This window comes from Zalophus californianus, chromosome 13, assembly GCF_009762305.2.
Source record: "Zalophus californianus isolate mZalCal1 chromosome 13, mZalCal1.pri.v2, whole genome shotgun sequence".
In the NCBI taxonomy this organism is placed as follows: domain Eukaryota; kingdom Metazoa; phylum Chordata; class Mammalia; order Carnivora; family Otariidae; genus Zalophus; species Zalophus californianus.
Genome location: NC_045607.1, coordinates 65,682,284 through 65,701,893, shown reverse-complemented (window position 1 = coordinate 65,701,893; position 19,610 = coordinate 65,682,284). Strand labels below are relative to the sequence as shown.

Genomic DNA, 19,610 nt, shown 5'->3' with positions numbered 1-19,610 from the left:
TTGTTTTCTGGTTGTCCTAAGTATATCTTGTTTCTCCTCCAGGATTGTTTATTAATGACAGGACTCTCTTGGTCTTATATTTTGTTTGTGGTAAAATATGCTTAACTTCTTACTAGGCACATCATCAGCACCCCAATATTAAATTAAATTTTGAATTAAAATTGCTCATTTGTTATCAGCCAGAATTTAAAATTATTCAAGCTGGGTACTTATTGGCTAGAATAAATATCTCTTCCCCTAAAAAAAAATAAAGAATAATAAAGAATAATAATAATTAAAAAAATTATTCAGGCATGGTTAGATTCATGCTGCTTTTGGCCAAACAATGTTTTTAAAATAAGGTTGCTGGAGTGGAGGAGGGTGGGAGGGATGGGGTGGCTGGGTGATGGGCATTTGGGAGGGTATGTGCTATGGTGAGTGCTGTGAATTGTGTAAGACTGATGAATCACAGACCTGTACCTCTGAAACAAATAATACATTATATGTTAATAAAAAAATAAAAAAATACATTATTATTCCAAGCCCTATATAATTGAAGCATATATCACAAAGTAAAAGAATTATTTTACTTTCTGCAATACGTTTTTAATTTTTAAAGGTTGTAGAAAATCTCTTTTAAAATGTTTTAAAATGTAGAAATTTTCATTTATAGAACACTTTTAATCTGATGATTTCCAGGCAATTTATTTCTACTTTGCACTGACCTTGTTATCTATATCTATATCATGATCTCCCTTTAGAGAGAGATATTGAGGGCTAATTTCACAAATATCTATTGAGTATATGCTAAATGTCAGGTACTACCCATCATAGAGCTAGGCAGACAGAAATGAATAAAATAGACAAAAAGTCCTACCTACAAAAAATTTACATTCTATTTTGGGGAAACAAATAATAAACAAAAAAATGATACATATAGCCTATTATGACAGTAGGCTCTGAGAATAAAAATAGAGCAGGTAGAAGATGAATGACTTCTGGAGATCTAATGCCCAGCATCATGATTATAGTCAATAATACATATTATATATTTCAAAATTGCTAACGGAGTGGATCTTAAATGGTCTCACCACTAAAAAGTGTTTATTCTGTGGCATGATAGAGATGTTAGCTAAAGCTATGGTGGTAATCATATTGCAATAGATAAATGTGTCAAAACATGTACACCTTAAGTGTATACAGTGTTATATGTAAATTATATCCTAATAAAAAAATTAGAGCAGGGAAGGGAAATAGGAAGACTGTCAAGGAAAGAGCATTGCAGTTTTAGATGGAGTAGCCAAGGAAGTGCTCACTAGGAGGTTGCAATTGATTCTTTGAAGAGATGAAGGAGGAAGATGTGTTTTACACAGAGGAATAAATGCAAAAGCCCTGCAGGAAGAGCATGCCCAGCAGAATTTCCAAATGGCAGGAAAGCCAGAGTGGCTGGAGGGGAGTGAGCAAAAAAGCAAGAGATGGGGCCAGAGAGATGACAGGAAGCCAGATCACACGGGCACTTTGACTTTGACTTTGAGTGAGACAAAAAGCAAGTAGAGGGTTCTGAATAGAAGAAAAACAGTCTGACCTCTACAATCTAGATTAAATATTAAGAATTAGGCTATAAAAGTACAAAAGCAGAAGCAAAACACCAGGTAGGTGGATACTGCAATAATCTAGCCAAGAGATGATGGTGGTTTGGACCAGAGCAATAGTGGTAGCTGGTGTGAGAAGTGGCTGGATTCTTGTATATATTGCCCAGGTGGTGCTGACAGGATTTGCTGATGGATTAGATACAGGGTATGAGAAAAAAAAAGAGTTAAGGATGACTCCAAGGTGTTTGGCCTGAGAAACAGAAGACTGGAGTTGCCATTTACCTACCACAAAGGGGTTCCGACAGGATTGAAGATTTCTGGTGCTGCCTGTTCCATCTGTTGTAGCCATCTGGCTTTAGAAAGAATAAATATAGTACTGGGATAGAGACCACCCCCCTCTCCCTTGCAATAATAGCCTCTAACCATTGGAAGAAAAGATCTCAAAGAACTATTTATCATTCTCTACAGTTCTGGAGGGGAGATTTTTACTTGTTGCCCTGGATACCAGGTGGCTGGAAACATTCCATTGGTAGATATGTGTATTTGTAAGTTGGGCATTTGTAACTCTGGTGATGATAATAGTATTTCCCCTTGTTCAGTCAACAAAGTCTTAGAAAAATAAATTGACTTCCTCTTGAAGGAGAATTTAATGGTCTAGAATCTAGGCCATTAAGTACCTCTGCTGAATGGTATACCAAAAGCTTTAAAAACATAAATACTTTCCCAAAAGATGTAACAAACCTGTTACACTATTAGATATTTTTTTAGTTTCATATTAGATGGACCTTTTCACTTGATGTTTATTACACCAAAGGAATCAATAAACATATTTTAGTGAATATGAATGATAAATATGCTAGCAATATAGGCTAGAATATCAAGTTCCCAATATTCAGCATTATCTGTATTGTTTGAGATGTTAATAACATGTCCTTACGATAACTATTATGTAGACATGTTTGCTGTGGATATCATTATTGGGTAAATATGTAACATTTTTTTCATTCTCTCTCTCCTACTAAAACTATTAGTGGAGTTGGCTGAAAAGTACTATTTTCTATCTGAAAAAGACACTTTAAGACAAGAAATAAGAGTACTTTATAGGCTCAGGACACTTCTGCTGTACCTCTCTACTACCTAAGAATTATGAACATTTTAAAATGTTATGTAAACTGTATATGAGTTTATAGTAATTAACAAAATTGAAAAATAACATTAAGAAAGCTAAAGCAGTGCTTGCTTTGGCAGCACGTGTACTAAAACTGGAACGACACAGAGAAGTTGGCATTGCCTCTGCCCAAGGATGCCCTGCAAAGTCACGAAGCGTTCCATATTTTTTTAAAAAAGAGCTGAAGCAAGCTGCTCTCCATTTGCCTTTCTTAACTCCAAATTTCAGCATGCTATTGCTATTGTTTATCTGGTTGTTTTTACCCCATGTTTTATAGTTATTTGCATTCTTTATAGAGAGAAGGCAAAGTGGAAGCCGGGATCATGACGGCCACAACATGGTTGAAAGAGGAACCTCCCGTACACAAACAAGAAATGGTAAGCAATTTTTGAATCCGTAGGCTAGGACTCCTAGAAAACATGTATTGGGACAATTTTAAGTTACTTTTCCCTTCTCTTCATTTTTCAATGTGTAAAGAAAAAGGTCTTTAAAAAAAAAAGTCAAGGACACAAAGTCAGAGGACTGTCAGTTAAATTAACAATTTAGGCAAATTTCACATTTCATATCATAAGAACAAAGTCAAGAACAATCACCCGTCATTTACATCCAAACCGGAATTTTAACTATACCAAACTATAAATCCAAAATTAAATACACTGTATAGGTGAACAATCCAACCTAACTAAACAGTTTTTCACCAACCAAAAAATTAAATGGAAAAACAGTAATCAATGTCTGTTTAAGATTATTAAATCCAAACATCAAAATTATTCTCTGACTCAAACATATTTTATTTTGAGTCCTTGATCTTGTGATCTTTTTGGTAGTTTGTCATCTCACATACTACAAAATCTATATTGTCATCATAAGGGCTCTTTAATAAAGAATCTACATGTGGAAGGTTCTTTGTTGTTGTTGCTGGGTTTTTTCTTGCTTTGGGGGATTTAACTATACATTTATACTAGCTTGATGATTTGGAACATGGGGTGAATATTTTTCTAACTTTATAGAAATACATGAGTAGCAAATGTTGGCAAAAGTATTACTGGATTTAAAAAAAAAAAGTATTACTGGATAATACTTTCCCCAAATCTTTTACTAATAAAGCCTTGGTTTTAAGAAACTGAAAGATATATTTAGCTCTGATTGATGTAAAAAATAATAAATACTGGATTTAAATTTGTAGCAAATTTTACTTCAGAATATCTAAAATATTTTTTTATTTCTGATGGTCAAGATTCTATCAGATCTTATTTTTAATCTATTAGAACTATTTTCTACTTGTGAATTCTTTACTTTGTTAATGCCTACAAATTTGTTTTTTTCTTAAAGTGTGTTTGGAACTATGTGCTGGACTACAGCAAGCAGGTTGTGTACTTTTCACTTTTGAGACCAGAATCAGTCCCTACATCTTAGAAGCTGACTGCTCTGCTCTGTGTTTTCCTTATAGATAATTTGATTACGTGGTATTCTGTTTAAACTTTTATTTATTTTGGAAGCTATTCAACTTGAGAAAAGAGTGTACCAGACTGTAATATTAAATCCTTTGCATTTGTTCATAAAATGTTGTATTTTTTGAAAATGCCAAGTGATATATTAGTTATCTGCCCAAATTTAATACCCTTCCAGTGTGATAGATTTGATATTATCTTGACATTTTCTAATGTTTCTGTGACTGCTTCTTATATAGTCTAAAGAGCCTGACTGTCAAGAACATAGAGGTCTAGAACAACCTGCGGAGTTGCCAACAAAAGAAGCATGTGATCCCTGCAGTGATTTTAGTGATGATGAATCAGTGGGAAACTCAAGAATAAAGACTGCTAAAAACAAAGCATCTGACTCAAGTAAAGCTTCAGGTTCTGCTGGACAGCTTACCTTACTCCATTGTGGTTTCTCTAAATTGTTTGAAACAAAATATAAAGCAGTTGAAGATAATAATGGAAATATTGCCTCTGATGATGAAAGTTCTGATGAACAGCCCATGTGTCTTTCAACAGAAGCCAAAGATGTTGGTTTTCAGACAAGTCATGACTCTCTTGGTACTTCAAAACACCAGAAATTAGCTAACACCCTAAATCCAAATGAAAAATGTATTTTTGATAAAAGTGAGAAAATTTTCAAACAAAATATTTCTTCTGAGTCTGATGATGAGAAAAATCTTAAAAATACAGGTGACCACCATTGCATTTTACAGAATGTCACAGAATCAGAAGACAGTGATGTCATCTTTCCCACACAATATACAACTCAGATATGCCCTAAGAATGGTATAAAGTTTAAGCCACTTGTGGATGGATCTCAAGATTCTGAAACAGAAAATCCTGTAAAAATAAGAAATAATGGTGATGATAGAAAGACTGATGTCAAAGGAAATAGACAAATTGCAAAACAATTAAATCCTGAGAACATGACCCTGAAATCTATTATGAAAAGAAAAAGCAGTAGTGATATTAGTGATGAGTCTGATGACGTTGAAATTTCCTCTGAGTCAAGAGTAAGAAAGCGAAGAGCTACTAGTTCTTTGAGGTTTAAGAGAAAAAAGGAAAGTAAAAAGGAGCTTTTCACTTTTCCTAAAACAATGAAGAAAACAAATCAACTGTGTACCGCAGATGGAGATTGTAACTCGCAGGCTATTGATGATTTTTCATCCTCAGATGACAATTTAACTGTCTGCCACATCAGTTTCTCTAAACAAAGCCATACACCAAAAACTATAAAAGATAGAATCAGTTTCTCTTCAAAATTGCCTAACCATAAGGAAAAGGACACTTTTATGCCAAGAAAATCAGTGAAATTTTCAAATGAGAAAGTTGTCAATCAAGAGCAGGTGTATGAGTCAATGGATAAATTTTTAGGTAACTATAGATATATTTTGAAAACTTTGTTACATATTTGTTTTGTGCATTCAAATAGCTCTGTAAGAGATTCTTAAATTAGCTTGTAAAATAGTTCTATAATCAAGATGCTACACTGAGGCACAAATGAGGAAGTGGGTGGATGGCAGGATAAAGGAAAGACCACCTAGGTCAACATAGAGAACTTTGTCATCCACCCAAGGACCCCCTCCATGTGCCCTATCTGAATCACAGCCCTTTCACCAGACTTCATTTAGTCTTGACCTGTAGGTGACTATAAGTTTAATGCTCCTCTTCAGTCCTTATGTCAGCATCTCGCCAGTCAGTTTGGTTGTCAGAAGCTTATTTTCTAGTAGATCCCTCAGGAAGTGCTCGTGAGAATAATATTCCCTGAGATTCCTGTTGGTAACAGTTTGTGCCCTTTATACTTAAAAGTCATTTTTTGCCAGATATAAAATCGTTGACTCACACTTTCTTCAGTATTTTAAATATGAGGCTTCCTTTTCTTTTGGCATGAAGTGTTGTCACATGTTCTTTTTCTTCCCCCTTGATGCCCAAAGAATTTCTTTTCTTTTCATTATTGTCCAGGAACTTTACTAGACTGTGTTTGAATGTTTGTCTTAGTTCGAGTTGCTATAACAAACTACCGTGGACTGCGTGGCTTACACCTTTAGTTCTCACAGTTCTGGAGACTGAAGTCCAAGATCAGGATGCCAACATGGTTAGGTTCTTGGCTCAGGCCCTCATCCTGGCCCACAGAAGGCTGCTGTCTTGCTGTGTCCTCACATGGTGGAGACAAAAATCATCTCTCTTGTGTCTCTTTTTTTAAGGCCACTAGTCCCATTCATTAGAGGTCCACCTTCATGACCTCATTATCTCCCAGAGGCCCAACCTTCAAACACCATCATGCTAGGGGTTGGGGCTTCAACATACAAATTTTGGAGGGACACAAACATTCAGTCCATAGCAGTGTTGGTTATTCTGGGTCATTATTGTCATAATATAGTTTCAACTCGGTTTTTATTTCAGGAAAGCTTTCCTGTACTAGTGTTTTTAGTTACTTTTTCTATTCCTTTGCTGTGGCTTTCTTCTTCAGAGACTCCTGTTATTCAAATATTCCATTTTCTTTGCCTGTCTTCAGTATTTGTCACATTGTCTCAAATCCTTTATCTTTTTCATTTCTTTTTGCTTTTTAAAATATCCTTCCATTTTTCTTAAAGATTTAGTTATTGTTTGTTCCCTCTTATGTTCCTGCAGTCTAGTCTTCATTTTTCCAAATTTGTTTTTAATTTCTAAATCTTCCTGAGTCCTGTCCACCCTTTTCTGACTTATTCTAATTCTGACTTACGTTGTTGGTTCGTTCCTGTATCTTACCATTTTCTTAATGTCTTTTACCTGGTTTTGAAGTCAGTTAAAATTTTAATGTGCTTTGTGAGCACATGTTTATGGCATATTTTCATTCTGCTGCTTGTTCTTTTTTCTCATAATAATTTTTATGAGATTTGACCCTCTTGCTCATTTTTATAGAAATTATTTTCCCTGAATTTTTTAAGTGAGGCACAGTTTAGGAAATTTTTTCTAATTTCACAAAGATCCATATCTGTTTTATTATACAGTCCTCAAAACTATGGTGGGATTTCTTGCCTCTATCCGTACCCACTGCTTTGCTTTAGACCGTCTCTTTCCCTCATTCCTAATCTTCCTATCCTGTTCTTTTTGACTCCCTCCCAACAGTTTCTTCATTGTGTGGCCCTGACCCGGGAGCCCTGGTGGGTCAGTTTGGAGAGTTCCTAAGATCTAGTTTGCTTTATTCTCTCAGGCCTTCTTATCGTAAGCCCCCTGCACCCACTCAGCATTGGAGAACAGAGAACCTTCCCAGATCCCCGTTCCTTCCCAACTCATCTCCAAGTGGCCCACTGTGCTCTGCAGGGCATACCTGTTGGCTATTCTAGGCTCTTCTGTTCTCAGATCCATCAGATGCCACCCTGTTGCGTCCTTCACCCACACCCTGATGCTGTGCACAGTGTAGCTATTGGTGGATTGTCCCCATCTATTTGTATTTTAGGATTCATGGGGGAGTGTCTTGTTACCTTAATTTGTTGTATGTGTTGTCCATGGCCTTTTGTTTCACTCAGTTATTGCTGGCTGTTTTATGTAGGGATTCAGAAATTGAAAAATTGCTTACCCTGCTACCACCATCTGCTGATAATCTGCTTAGTGATTTTAAGAGTTAGCATTGCTTTTAAAAGTGTCTGACTCATTCCCAAAAAAAAAACTATGTGAAAGAAGCTGATATATAAGCAAGGATAGTTTGATATAGGAATTATAATCATTGTGTTTGACTTATTTACATATCAAGCTTTCTTTTGTGGTTATTCACAAGTTCATTATGATATATATTTTGATACCCTTGTAACTAAGTACTGGACTATCCTTTGGTTTGTGTGCTATAATTAGATTTAGATTTGAGGAATCGTTGCATAAACTGTTCTTTAAAAGAGTAGCTGAGTTTTGTGTTTGTTTTTTACTGTGTAAATGATGTCAGTAGTGTGGAACTAATGCTATTTTGAATAATACATAAAACGTGTCATCAAAATTAAGAAAAATCTGAGTAAATTTTCTATCAGAAGAATACTTGATCCTTCTAGAGGTTTAAAACTGGTGCCATACACGCTACCTGGTATTTTGAGATTTAAGGAGGATATTATCTTAGTTGTTCTTTTTGTTATTTAACATCTTGTTTTCTCACAATTGTCAGTTTTGGTTGAGAGAGGGTCAGGACTGAAACAGCACAAGGGTTGAAGGTCATAATTAAGGTTCATTGCCAGAGATGTTTGAGGGAGCTTTTACAGACCTCAGTTCTAGCCTTCTCTTTTATGACCACAATTTAAAAGTAAATTATAGGTGCCTAGAAGCAAAGCAATAAAAAATGTAGCCATTTTTTAGACTTCTTTCAGATAAAAGCTGTAAGTTAATTTTTTTCATTTCCTAAAAAGCTCCCAATCTTGACATTCTCTGGGCATATGTACAAAAAAGACAAAATACAAACAGTAAAACTGAACAAAGCCAACCAAATGAAACTCCCTGGTCATAAACCCCATGCTCCCACTCCATTGCTGTAATTAAGTACATGTTTAAAGGAACAGATAGATGAGGCCAGCACTGCTATTTAAATTAGTAAACAATTTTTTTAAATCAATAGAAACAACAAATCCATGGAGATAACCCTTTACCGTGACATTTTTCTTAGCCAAAACCTTCATTTCAGGTTTAAATCTAAAAATTGTTGTCTAATCTCAGAAGTTCTCATATTGATGAGAAGGAAAAGACATTTCCAAGTTAACCTAGACCAATATATTTGAACTCTTTTCAATTTTTATAAAAAATAGAATATTGTGATGTTAACATACAAACTCAATGTTTTTCCTGAGGGTTAAGAATAGAACAAGCATAACTTCTCTTTTAGTGTATTGCTGATAATTTTTAAAGTGTACATGGAACCATATTGCTTCACAACGAGACATCACTTAATAAACACCAATTACCTCCCAGATGGTGTTCGGGAAGTGGCTTATATTCACTCCAACCAGACTGTGATTGGATCCAGCAAAGCTGAAAATCACATGAGCCGATGGGCAGCACGGGATGTGTTTGAATTGAAGCAGTTTTCCCAGCTTCCCGCCAATGTAGCTGTTTGCACTTCTAAGGTAAGAGAACATAGGGTCCTGACATCTTTAGTATTTAGAAGTTACTCAATAGGATCTTCTCTAAATACTCCCTCAGAAGTGGCTACTAAGACTATAAGCAATAAACAAACAAGTGTAAAAATCAGAATGCCATTTGGAGCACTGTCGTGCTAAAATATTTTATATTAAAAGGCACATCTATGTTTAAATGCCTAATCATGTTGAGTTGCTTAATAAAAGTTTGCTAAAAAATGAGAAGTCTGAGGGAATCATGCAGTTAAATCAGAATCAAAACCACTTCCGCTCATATAGAAAAGGGAAGTGTATGATTAGATTTCCTTCAGAATTTTTCATCTAACATGAAGGCACACATGAAAACTAACTTCATACAGAATTTATATATATATATATATATATATATATTTTTTTTTTTTTTTTTAAAGAGAGTGCACACGGGGATGAGTGGGGGTGGGGGACTGAGGGGCAGAGGGAGAGGGAGAGAGACAATCTTAAGCAGACTCCACACCCAGCATGGAGCCCCAATGTGGGGCTTTGTCTCATGACCCTAAGATCATGACCTGAGCCAAAATCAGGAGTCAGACGCTTAACCAACTGAGCCATCGATGTGCCCCTAGAATTTATATTTTTAGCAAAAGGATTCATATAATGTTAAAAGTAGTAAATACATCCTATGTGCTTTTCTTGTTTAAAATTGCTGTTATATAAAAATAAAGCTTTATGTAAATGTGGTATCTTATTTACACATAGTCACTTTCATCAAATGTTTTTAAAAATGTTTTCTTCTCTTTGGCTTATTATTCTTTATTCCTAAGAGCTGAGTGTCTGAGGAGTTTTTCTACCACTTTATGTGTAGGAGTTAAAAATGGGTACTGTATACAACAATGATACTTTGTTTCCAGTTAGTACTACTTTTAAGAATGAAGGGGGGAAAATGCCTCTGAACTGTCAAGCTGTCTTTATTTATTTGTACCTCCTCTGGCTCCACAGAGGATCTGGATTGTCCTAACAATAAAATCAGAATACAAAGTGAAATTCAGAAACAAGGGAAATATAAATTAAACTAGAAGTTCAGGACTAAGTTAAATGCAGATATATAGGATATAATGTTCTTACCCAGATATTTTCTTAAATGACAAGTTTGATTGAGTTTCCTGGTAGACAAAACAAAGGAAGTAAACAATTTATTTAGTGTTTTCTCAACTACTGCATTTGGAAATGTGTGTGGGCACTTTGGGTGGTCACAGTGACTGAGTACCCGAGGGGCATTAATGTCTGAAGGCCAGGGAGACTAAATGGCTGTTGTGGGGGTGGGAGGGCTATCCCACATGCCAAGAATTGTTCTGCTTAAGATGCCATAACACCCTGCTGAGAAGCACTGAGCTAAATTGTTGTCCTTAAGGAAAAGAAAAAGGAAAAAAAAATGCTAGCTCTTCGAAGGAGGAAGAAGGCTCTTCCTAGCACTTAATTTGAGGGAAATTTGTCACCTGGGATTTTAAATGGTGACTACTGAATGATCTAGTGAGCAGTCAGTTGTCTGATAATATCCTTAGAATAAATGGAATAATGGACTTGAAAAACTGTGCATTTAGCATTTTTCATTGTAATCCAAAGGCACAATGCCACAATATAACACGCGAAAGCATTTTTTCATGACCCACGTATGCTGCCTTTTTATATTCTCATTTGATCTAGGAATATACCATATCTCAACCAACACTGTAGAGAGCAATTTCTATAGTTTGTCTACCTTGTAGGAGCTATCTGAAAAAGGTAAGCAGAAATATGCTGGGTTTGCCAGAAATTTGCTATATTAGAATGAAGAGCCTATCAGAATCTCTTAAATAGACAGCTAATTTTTTCTTAGGGTTTTATTTTTGTAACCATACCCCTTTTTTTTAGCCATGCCCTTACCCAAACAAACAAATTTTAATGTGAAAACGTCAGATAATTTGGCAAACCCCTGTAGTAGATGTTAATGAAATAATTTAACTGGGTATTGTTGGTTTATTTAAATATTTCTCAGAAAAGAAATTTGCAGCCTCATATAATTCCTCCCAAAATGGACCGGAGAAGCAAGCACCTAAATATAAGAGAAATAAACACCCCTTTGGAACCTTCTTAAGGCAAGTTGTAAAAATGAAAATGGTAGAAATATACTTTGCCCTTAACTGGGCCGAGGACCAGGAGCAAGGGAGTTCCTTTATCCTTACATTAGCAATCCCGGTAGTGCTCAATCTTTTTTAGCCCCAGCATTCTTGAGGTAGACAGCACAATCTCATCAGAAGCTTTGTCTCTTCACAGTGATTTTTGGAGTGAGGGACATTCTTACCAAGAAACAAGTTGAAATATTCATCCCCTAGGATTTCTAATATGCCCTTTGAGGCTGTATGTCTCCCCATCACACACAGACCAACTTAGTAAACCTTTTTCAGGGTGTGTGAAGAAATGTGTTGTTTAATGACTAAATCATAGTGGGTGTAAAATATTCGGGAAGTTTTAAAGCCACTAAGCAGGAGGTCCAATCCCATGCCACCAATGCTAGCAGGCCAAGAACAGTCTGTACAAACATGCTCATCTCAGCGGCCAACTTGTTTAAATCAATACTTAATATAGTAAAATTCCAACAGAATAAGATTCAGTCCCTCAGATTTTACCTCTACCATTTAAAACATCAGGTTAATAATACGGCTGTAATTTCTTGAAAGTTGTAGTCTATTACCTATATACAAAAATCACTTGAGGACAGTTCATGACATGTGAGAAAAAACTCACAAGCACCGATTTCATCATATCTGGTCAGACTTACTTAAACACCTTCAATGAGTAAATCACTGAAACACACCATCATCTTTGGTTAGAGATATGTGTGTCTCTCACTGAGACAGTTGTAGTGTGTTGGTGGCAATAGCGAATTGGCAGTTTTGAAAAAAATTAAATTCTTATGAGAAGAAAAGAGAATAAACTAAGGTAAAGGGAAACAAAGCAAGGTGAAAGCAAAAGAGGCTCAGCCATAGTTTCAGAAAATATCTGCAAACCTCTTGCTTCTAAAGTCTCCAGAAATCCCCAGACCTCCCACCTACAGTACCGTATCTTTCATCTTGGGGCTCACATCCAGAATTTTTATTACTGAGAATTCTTCTGAGTGCTTCTTGTCTGTCACCAAATTTTTATTAGAGACCTTTATTTGTGTTTGAAATGATTGTGTGTGCGTGTGTGTGTGCGCGCATGCTTGCGTGTGGTCTGTGTGTGTGTCTGCAGCCAGATGCAGATGTGTTGTCTCACTTCCTAAGAAAATGAAACAAATCCTATTTATTTGTATGAAGGTAACACTCCATTAACAGTGGTCACAATATGCAAGTATTTCACTTTCCCAGGAATACTGTAGTTGAGTGTAAGAACTTTTAACTAAATTGCAAAGGAATATACTAAATGGAAAAGTTACAAAAAAGAAGTAATGTACACCACAAGCCTAGATAAACTCCTATGGTCCTTCAGAATTTCTCAGTCCTTTTGATGTAATTATTGATAACCAAAATGACAAGAGCTCTGAACCTGCTTTTCAAATTTAACCGTATATTAAAAGGCCTAAAATGTACTATCTTTTCCATGTTTCCTTTGGTTTCTTATAGTTTATACTTTTATAAATTAATTTCTATTTATATGACATTTTATAGATGTCTTGAATGAAATCTGTCTCTCCTAAAATAAATTTCTAATCAAACTTGGTTATTTAGTAATACAAATTATATAAAATAAGAACTCATTTTGCCTTAAATTGTACTTAGATATTTTAGAGCCATTTCTGAAGATGAGATGTCTGATAACAAGAGGGAAAATCTGTGTGATTTAGGTTTAAACTCAGACCGGAAAGAAATGTTTTTAAGCATCTGAGAGGACTGCTAATACCTTTATTAGAGTTAATTTGTTCTTTTAATATATGGAAGTATGTCACAGAATTTAGCTATACCTGTTTGTGATGTGGGGCCTCATTTTTTCAATCAACTGCATGTTTTCAACTGAAGTATACTTAAAGTTTTCTGAAAAGAAAGGTACAAAGACAGCATTCAATTAAGGATTAATCACCATGGCAACTGAGACTGGTGACCAAGAGGAGGGGGTGTACTCTCCCCTCCGTCTCCTGCCAGCTGTCATAGTCAACCTCTGGGCCCGAGTCTGCACCACATATAGACTGTGACTGACTCTAAGAAACTATATCTGTATTTTGTATAAATTGGTACAAGTATCAGACTATAAAAGAAGACTTAATCCCCTGAATTGGATGACAGACACTTGGCACTCTTGCCAGTGTTTGACAGAGAAATAACGGGTCGCTTTGTAGTAAAACCTGGATTAATAGTAAACCCTTCTTTATGTTATTGCAGTGTGGTGTAAATGAGAGGCCTAAGCACTCTGTCAGCCCCGGGCGGGAGGGGGGGTGGGGGGGCCGCGGGGAAGGGTGCCTTTTATAACCCGTGCAGGTTTAAGCAGTGTTCAGAATACTGCAAATACAAAATGTTGTGTTAGTAAGAACATCTCTCTCTTGTATTTGTATTAGATTGGCATTTTGTAGATTACTTAAAGAAAGGATTTCTATGAGCTATGGTGGATTTGATTGCAGTATGTTTATACAGCTTTTGGAGTCAGCAAGGAAGGATGGACTGTTTACAATGAAGCGAACTTTGGGGAGATAGAGCATTCCATTATCCTATTTTGCAGGATAGTGAATGGCATGATGGTTTAAAGTAATGGTTCACAAATGACTGGTTTATGAAGTAGTTGAGTAAGGAAGGTTTATGGATTCATCATCTAACAAAATTAACTCTTACTGGGTGGGATTTCTCATGGTTTTATCATTTTCCTTTCTGTAGCTAGATGCTAATTTTATGGTATTTATATCGGAAAGTTGTTCTTTCAAGTAGTTTTAGTAGAGATCAAGATTTTTTTAATTTTGTTTTTATACATATGTAATTATGTAAGTGTTGGTATGAGAAGTTTCTATCTTTGGAACTAGGATTGATTCAGAAAGATAGTATGTAATTTGTGAAGAACACCTGTTACCTAGTCAGAGGAAGGAGAATCTGATATTAACTTTAAATATACACACCTAGTCCTCTCCTAGCTGTTAGCGATGAGTAGATGTGGCATCCTTCCTCACAGTGATGTTACCAGGATTAATGGAGTAACATGACTGCTGAGCTATTGTGTACAAAACATGTTCAGCTTCTTGCAAGAAACCCTGAAATTATTCAAAATATAATAGAAATTTTTATTATTGTAATTATGATTATTGATCAGTAAAGGCAATGAGTGAAACTCCCTGTTATTCTTTACAATGTCCTAATATGATTTTTATTGTTAACAGTACCAATAATACCATATGTTAGAAAACCATGAAACATGTCTGGTTCTCTAATTTTATAGATGAGGGACCCACCTTGAGCTATGGCTCATTTGTCTTGAATTCTATAGAAAAACTACATTTGAAAGGAGTTATAAACTAATTTAACAATGAACTGGACTGACAAAAATAATCTTTGCTTATCGAGAAGTAGTTGGATTCTAACTCTCATAGCTGGTCACTGTTCCAATTGCATAGAAGATAGATGTCGCTTCTGTTGGTTTTTTTTTTTTTAATTCTTACATTTTATTTTGGAATACAAAAACATTTCAGGACAAATGCTAATGTTCTTTCTCCATTCAGAATGCTATTCCTTGACAAATTTTTTTTATTATTATTATGTTATGTTAATCACCATACATTACATCATTAGTTTTTGATGTAGTGTTCCATGATTCATTGTTTGTATATAACACCCCGTGCTCCATGCAGAGCGTGCCCTCTTTAATACCCATCACCAGGCTAACCCATCCTCCCACCCCCCTCCCATCTAGAACCCTCAGTTTGTTTTTCAGAGTCCATGTCTCCCATGGTTTGTCTCCCCCTCCGATTTCCCCCCTTTCATTCTTCCCCTCCTGCTATCGTCTTCTTCTTTTTTTTCTTAACAAATATTGCATTATTTGTTTCAGAGGTACAGATCTGTGATTCAGCAGTCTTGCACAATTCACAGCACTCGCCATAGCACATACCCTCCCCAATGTCTATCATCCAGCCACCCCATCCCTCCCACCCCCCACCACTTCAGCAACACTCAGTTTGTTTCCTGAGATTAAGAATTCCTCATATCAGTGAGGTCATATGACACATGTCTTTCTCTGATTGACTTATTTCGCTCAGCATAATACCCTCCAGTTCCATCCACGTCATTGCAAATGGCAAGATCTCATTACTTTTGATGGCTGCATAATCCACTGTGTGTGTGTGTGTGTATGTGTGTGTGTATACACCACATCTTCTTTATCCATTCATCTGTCGATGGACATCTTGGCTCTTTCCACAGTTTGGCTATTGTGGACATTGCTGCTATAAACATCGGGGTGCATGTACCCCTTGTATCCCTACATTTGTATCTTTGGGGTAAATACCCAGTAGTGCAATTGCTGGATCATATGGTAGCTCTATTTTCAACTTTTTGAGGAACCTCCATACTGTTTTCTGGAGTGGCTGCACCAGCTTGCATTCCCACCAACAGTGTAGGAGGGTTCCCCTTTCTCCACATCCTCGCCAACATCTGTTGTTTCCTGACTTGTTAATTTTAGCCATTCTGACTGGTGTGAGGTGATATCTCATTGAGGTTTTGATTTGGATTTCCCTGATGCTGAGCGATGTTGAGCACTTTTTCATGTGTCTGTTGGCCGTTTGGATGTCTTCTTTGGAAAAATGTCTGTTCATGTCTTCTGCCCATTTCTTTGTTCTTTGGGTGTTGAGTTTAAGAAGTTCTTTATAGATTTTGGATACTAGCCCTTTATCTGATATGTCATTGCAAATGTCTTCTCCCATTCTGTAGGTTGTCTTTTGGTTTTGTTGACTATTTCTTTTGCTATGCAAAGGCTTTTTATCTTGATGAAGTCCCAGTAGTTCATTTTTGCCCTTGCTTCCCTTGCCTTTGGCGATGTTTCTAGGAAGAAGTTGCTGCGGCTGAGGTCGAAGAGATTGCTGCCTGTGTTCTCCTTTAGGATTTTGATGGACTCCTGTCTCACATTGAGGTCTTTCAACCATTTTGAGTCTATTTTTGTGTGTGGTGTAAGGAAATGGTCCAGTTTCATTCTGCATGTGGCTGTCCAATTTTCCCAACACCATTTGTTGAAGAGACTGTTTTTTTTTTTCCCTTGGACATTCTTTCCTGCTTTGTTGAAGATTAGTTGACCATAGAGTTGAGGGTCCATTTCTGGGCTGTCTATTCTGTTCCATTGATCTGTGTCTGTTTTTGTGCCAGTACCATACTGTCTTGATGATGACAGCTTTGTAATAGCGCTGGAAGTCCGGAATCGTGATGCCGCCAGCTTTGCTTTTCTTTTTCAACATTCCTCTGGCTATTCGGTGTCTTTTCTGGTTCCATACAAATTTTAGGATTATTTGTTCCATTTCTTTGAAAAAAGTGATGGTATTTTGATGGGGATTGCATTGAACGTATAGATTGCTCTAGGTAGCATTGACATCTTCACAATGTTTGTTCTTCCAATCCGTGAGCATGGAATGTTTTTCCATTTCTTTGTGTCTTCCTCAATTTCTTTCATGAGTATTTTATAGTTTTCTGAGTACAGATCCTTTGCCTCTTTGGTTAGATTTATTCCTAGGTATCTTATGGTTTTGGGTGCAATTGTAAATGGCATCGACTCCTTAATTTCTCTCTCTTCTGTCTTGTTGGTGTATAGGAATGCCACTGATTTCTGGATAGATGTCGCTTCTTAAGAGAATTTCTCCATTTAGAATAGTTGGGAGATTCCAAATAGTTAAAAAATACTATTTCTTCAAATAATGTTTTCTCATTAACAATATAAAAGCTTAGAGATATAAGATCTCATTGAACTCTGATTGACTCTACCTGGTGACTTAAAGAAAGTTAAACACTTAACGGCCCTTTTCCAATTATATTTTATCCCTCTGTGAAAACCGTGGTATCAACTGGACATGGCCATTTAATGGGAACACCTATTGCCTTGTCATCTGAGAATCCTGTCTCTACACATATGAATTCTGAATTTTTCTAGGATGAATAAAGCAAAAGTATCAGACTAGAGAATCATAGTATTTCAGAATTCGGAGGATTCTTGGAGACTATTAAATGCAAATGTATTATTTTTACTGATTTTTTTAAAAATGAGATGGTAAATGGCTTCCCTCAGGCTCAACAGTGTCAGTAAGCTTAAATCCCTATAGTCCTTCAATCCTTCTATCTTCTCTTGTGTTTTTTTTCCCCTCAGTTCCTTTGGCTTCTATTTTGTTTTGGAGGTTTTACTTTTTTTTTTTTTTTACTCCATTTTACTTTTCCAATATGACAAATCAGTCTAATTTTCCAAAATAACTTGCCTGTGAAGAACACCCTCACTTCAGCAGTTAAACAAAAATTTCAGGTGGACTGAATGTATCCTTCACTTTAAAAAATATTTTTTTAGATAGTTAAAACTCTATCTGGCATACACGTTCATAAACACCACAACTTAGCAACAGACAGCACAGAATGGGAGTTCAGAAAATGTTTGTCATTGGGAATTCCCGCATGAAAGTATTACATAAGGCACAACCATTTTTGCTATGACGTCAAGGCTCCTGAGCTCTTACCTCCTCAAGTTAATGTTAAATTGGGTACACTGGCAGATCATATAAGGATATTAGTCATTTTAGAGCAGCATGAATGCTGGTATTCTTCATTTTCACTCACTATTTGTCATCCCTTGGCCATAGTGCTGGAATAGGAAACCCACTCAAGAAGGGAGAACATGGGTAACAGTGTCAGAAAAGATATCCCTACCCATGCATGACTTTATGAGCTTTCCTCATCTAGCAGTAATACACCTACACAGTCACTTTAGGCCTTAATTTTCTGTCTTCCAAAGTTCTGTGAAATGTCTTTTTGTGCTTCCTTCCCATGGCACACAAGGCCTATCTCAATTCAGCCCTAGTCTGCTTTTTCATTCTCATTCTGAGACACTCATTCAAAGTTAATGATACTCTGTACCGGGCACTGTGCTAGAAACTGGGGGTATAAAGAGGAACAGGCTCTTCTGGTCAGCCTTCAGCTTATGAACCAGTCTCTAAGCACACCATGGACTTTTACCCTGCCATGCCTTTGCTCTTGTGATTCTTTTGTTTAAAATTCCATTTCGGGGCACCTGGGTGGCTCAGTCGGTTAAGTATTTGCCTCTGGCTCAGGTCATGATCCCAGGGTCCTGGGATCGGGTACCATGTTGGGCTCCCTGCTAGGCGGGAAGTCTGCTTCTCCCTCTGCCTGCCGCTCCCCCTGCTTGTGCTCTCTCTCTCTCTGTCAAATAAATAAATAAAATCTTTTAAAAAATAAAATAAAGCTGCATTTCATCTATGTCTGCCTATTGAACTCCTGCCCCTTGGATCAGTAATGATGGCTGTCCCCTCAGGCTTCTCCAAAGCAGTGTAAATGTCTTCCTCATCTTCATTTGTGTGTGTGTGTGTGTATGTGTATGATGTACCACTTATCATTGTAGTATGTACTATTATAGTATGTCTATAGGATTCTTTCAGCTGCAAGGAATAGAATAACCATCTAACAGTGGCCTATACAAACAGACATATGAAAACATGCTCTATTCCTGGTTAGCTTGTGAATTGTCAGGGAAATGCAAATGAAAACCACAATGAGATACCACCTCACACCTGTCAGAATAGCTAAAATAAAAAACACAAAGTAACAGGTGTTGGATGTGGAGAAAAAGGAATCCTTGTGCACTGCTGGTGGGAATGCAAACTGGTGCAGCCACTGCAGAAAATAGTATGGAGGTTCCTTAAAAAAATTAAAAATAGAAATACCATATGATCTAGTAGTTCCACTACTGGGTCTTTACCCAAAGAAATTGAAAACACTAATTCAAAAAAAATATATCACCCCTATGTTTATTGTACCATTATTTACAGTAGCCAAGATATGGAAGCAACCCAAGTGTCCATCATTAGATGAATGGATAAAGAAGATGTGGTATATATACAATGGAATTTTACTCAGCCACAAGACAGAATGAGACCTTGCCATTTGCAACAACATGAATGGACCTGAGGATATTATGCCAAGTGAAATAAGTCAGAGAAAGACAAACACCGTATGATTTAACTTACATGCAGAATCTAAAAAACAAAACAAGTGAATAAACAAACAAAAAGCAGAAACAGACCCATAAATACAGAGAACAAACTAATGATTGCCAGAGGGGAGAGGGGTGG

The 19,610-nt window shown here is 36.4% G+C and overlaps 1 protein-coding gene and 1 non-coding gene across 6 annotated transcripts in view; both read left to right on the top strand.

Moving 5' to 3' along the window:
• ERCC6L2 (ERCC excision repair 6 like 2) overlaps nt 1–19,610 on the top strand; it is a 159,956-nt gene that overhangs the window by 114,970 nt on the left and 25,376 nt on the right. For all 5 annotated transcript variants that reach the window (XM_027614939.2, XM_027614942.2, XM_027614941.2 and 2 more), the window contains 3 exons: nt 3,036–3,116; nt 4,430–5,594; nt 9,147–9,301. In XM_027614939.2, the coding sequence (XP_027470740.2) occupies nt 3,036–3,116; nt 4,430–5,594; nt 9,147–9,301 (1,401 nt within the window). The remainder of the gene's footprint in view (nt 1–3,035; nt 3,117–4,429; nt 5,595–9,146; nt 9,302–19,610) is intronic.
• On the top strand, nt 2,804–2,909 carry LOC113935167. Its single transcript, XR_003523925.1, has one exon. It is a non-coding gene; the product is annotated as a U6 spliceosomal RNA (small nuclear RNA).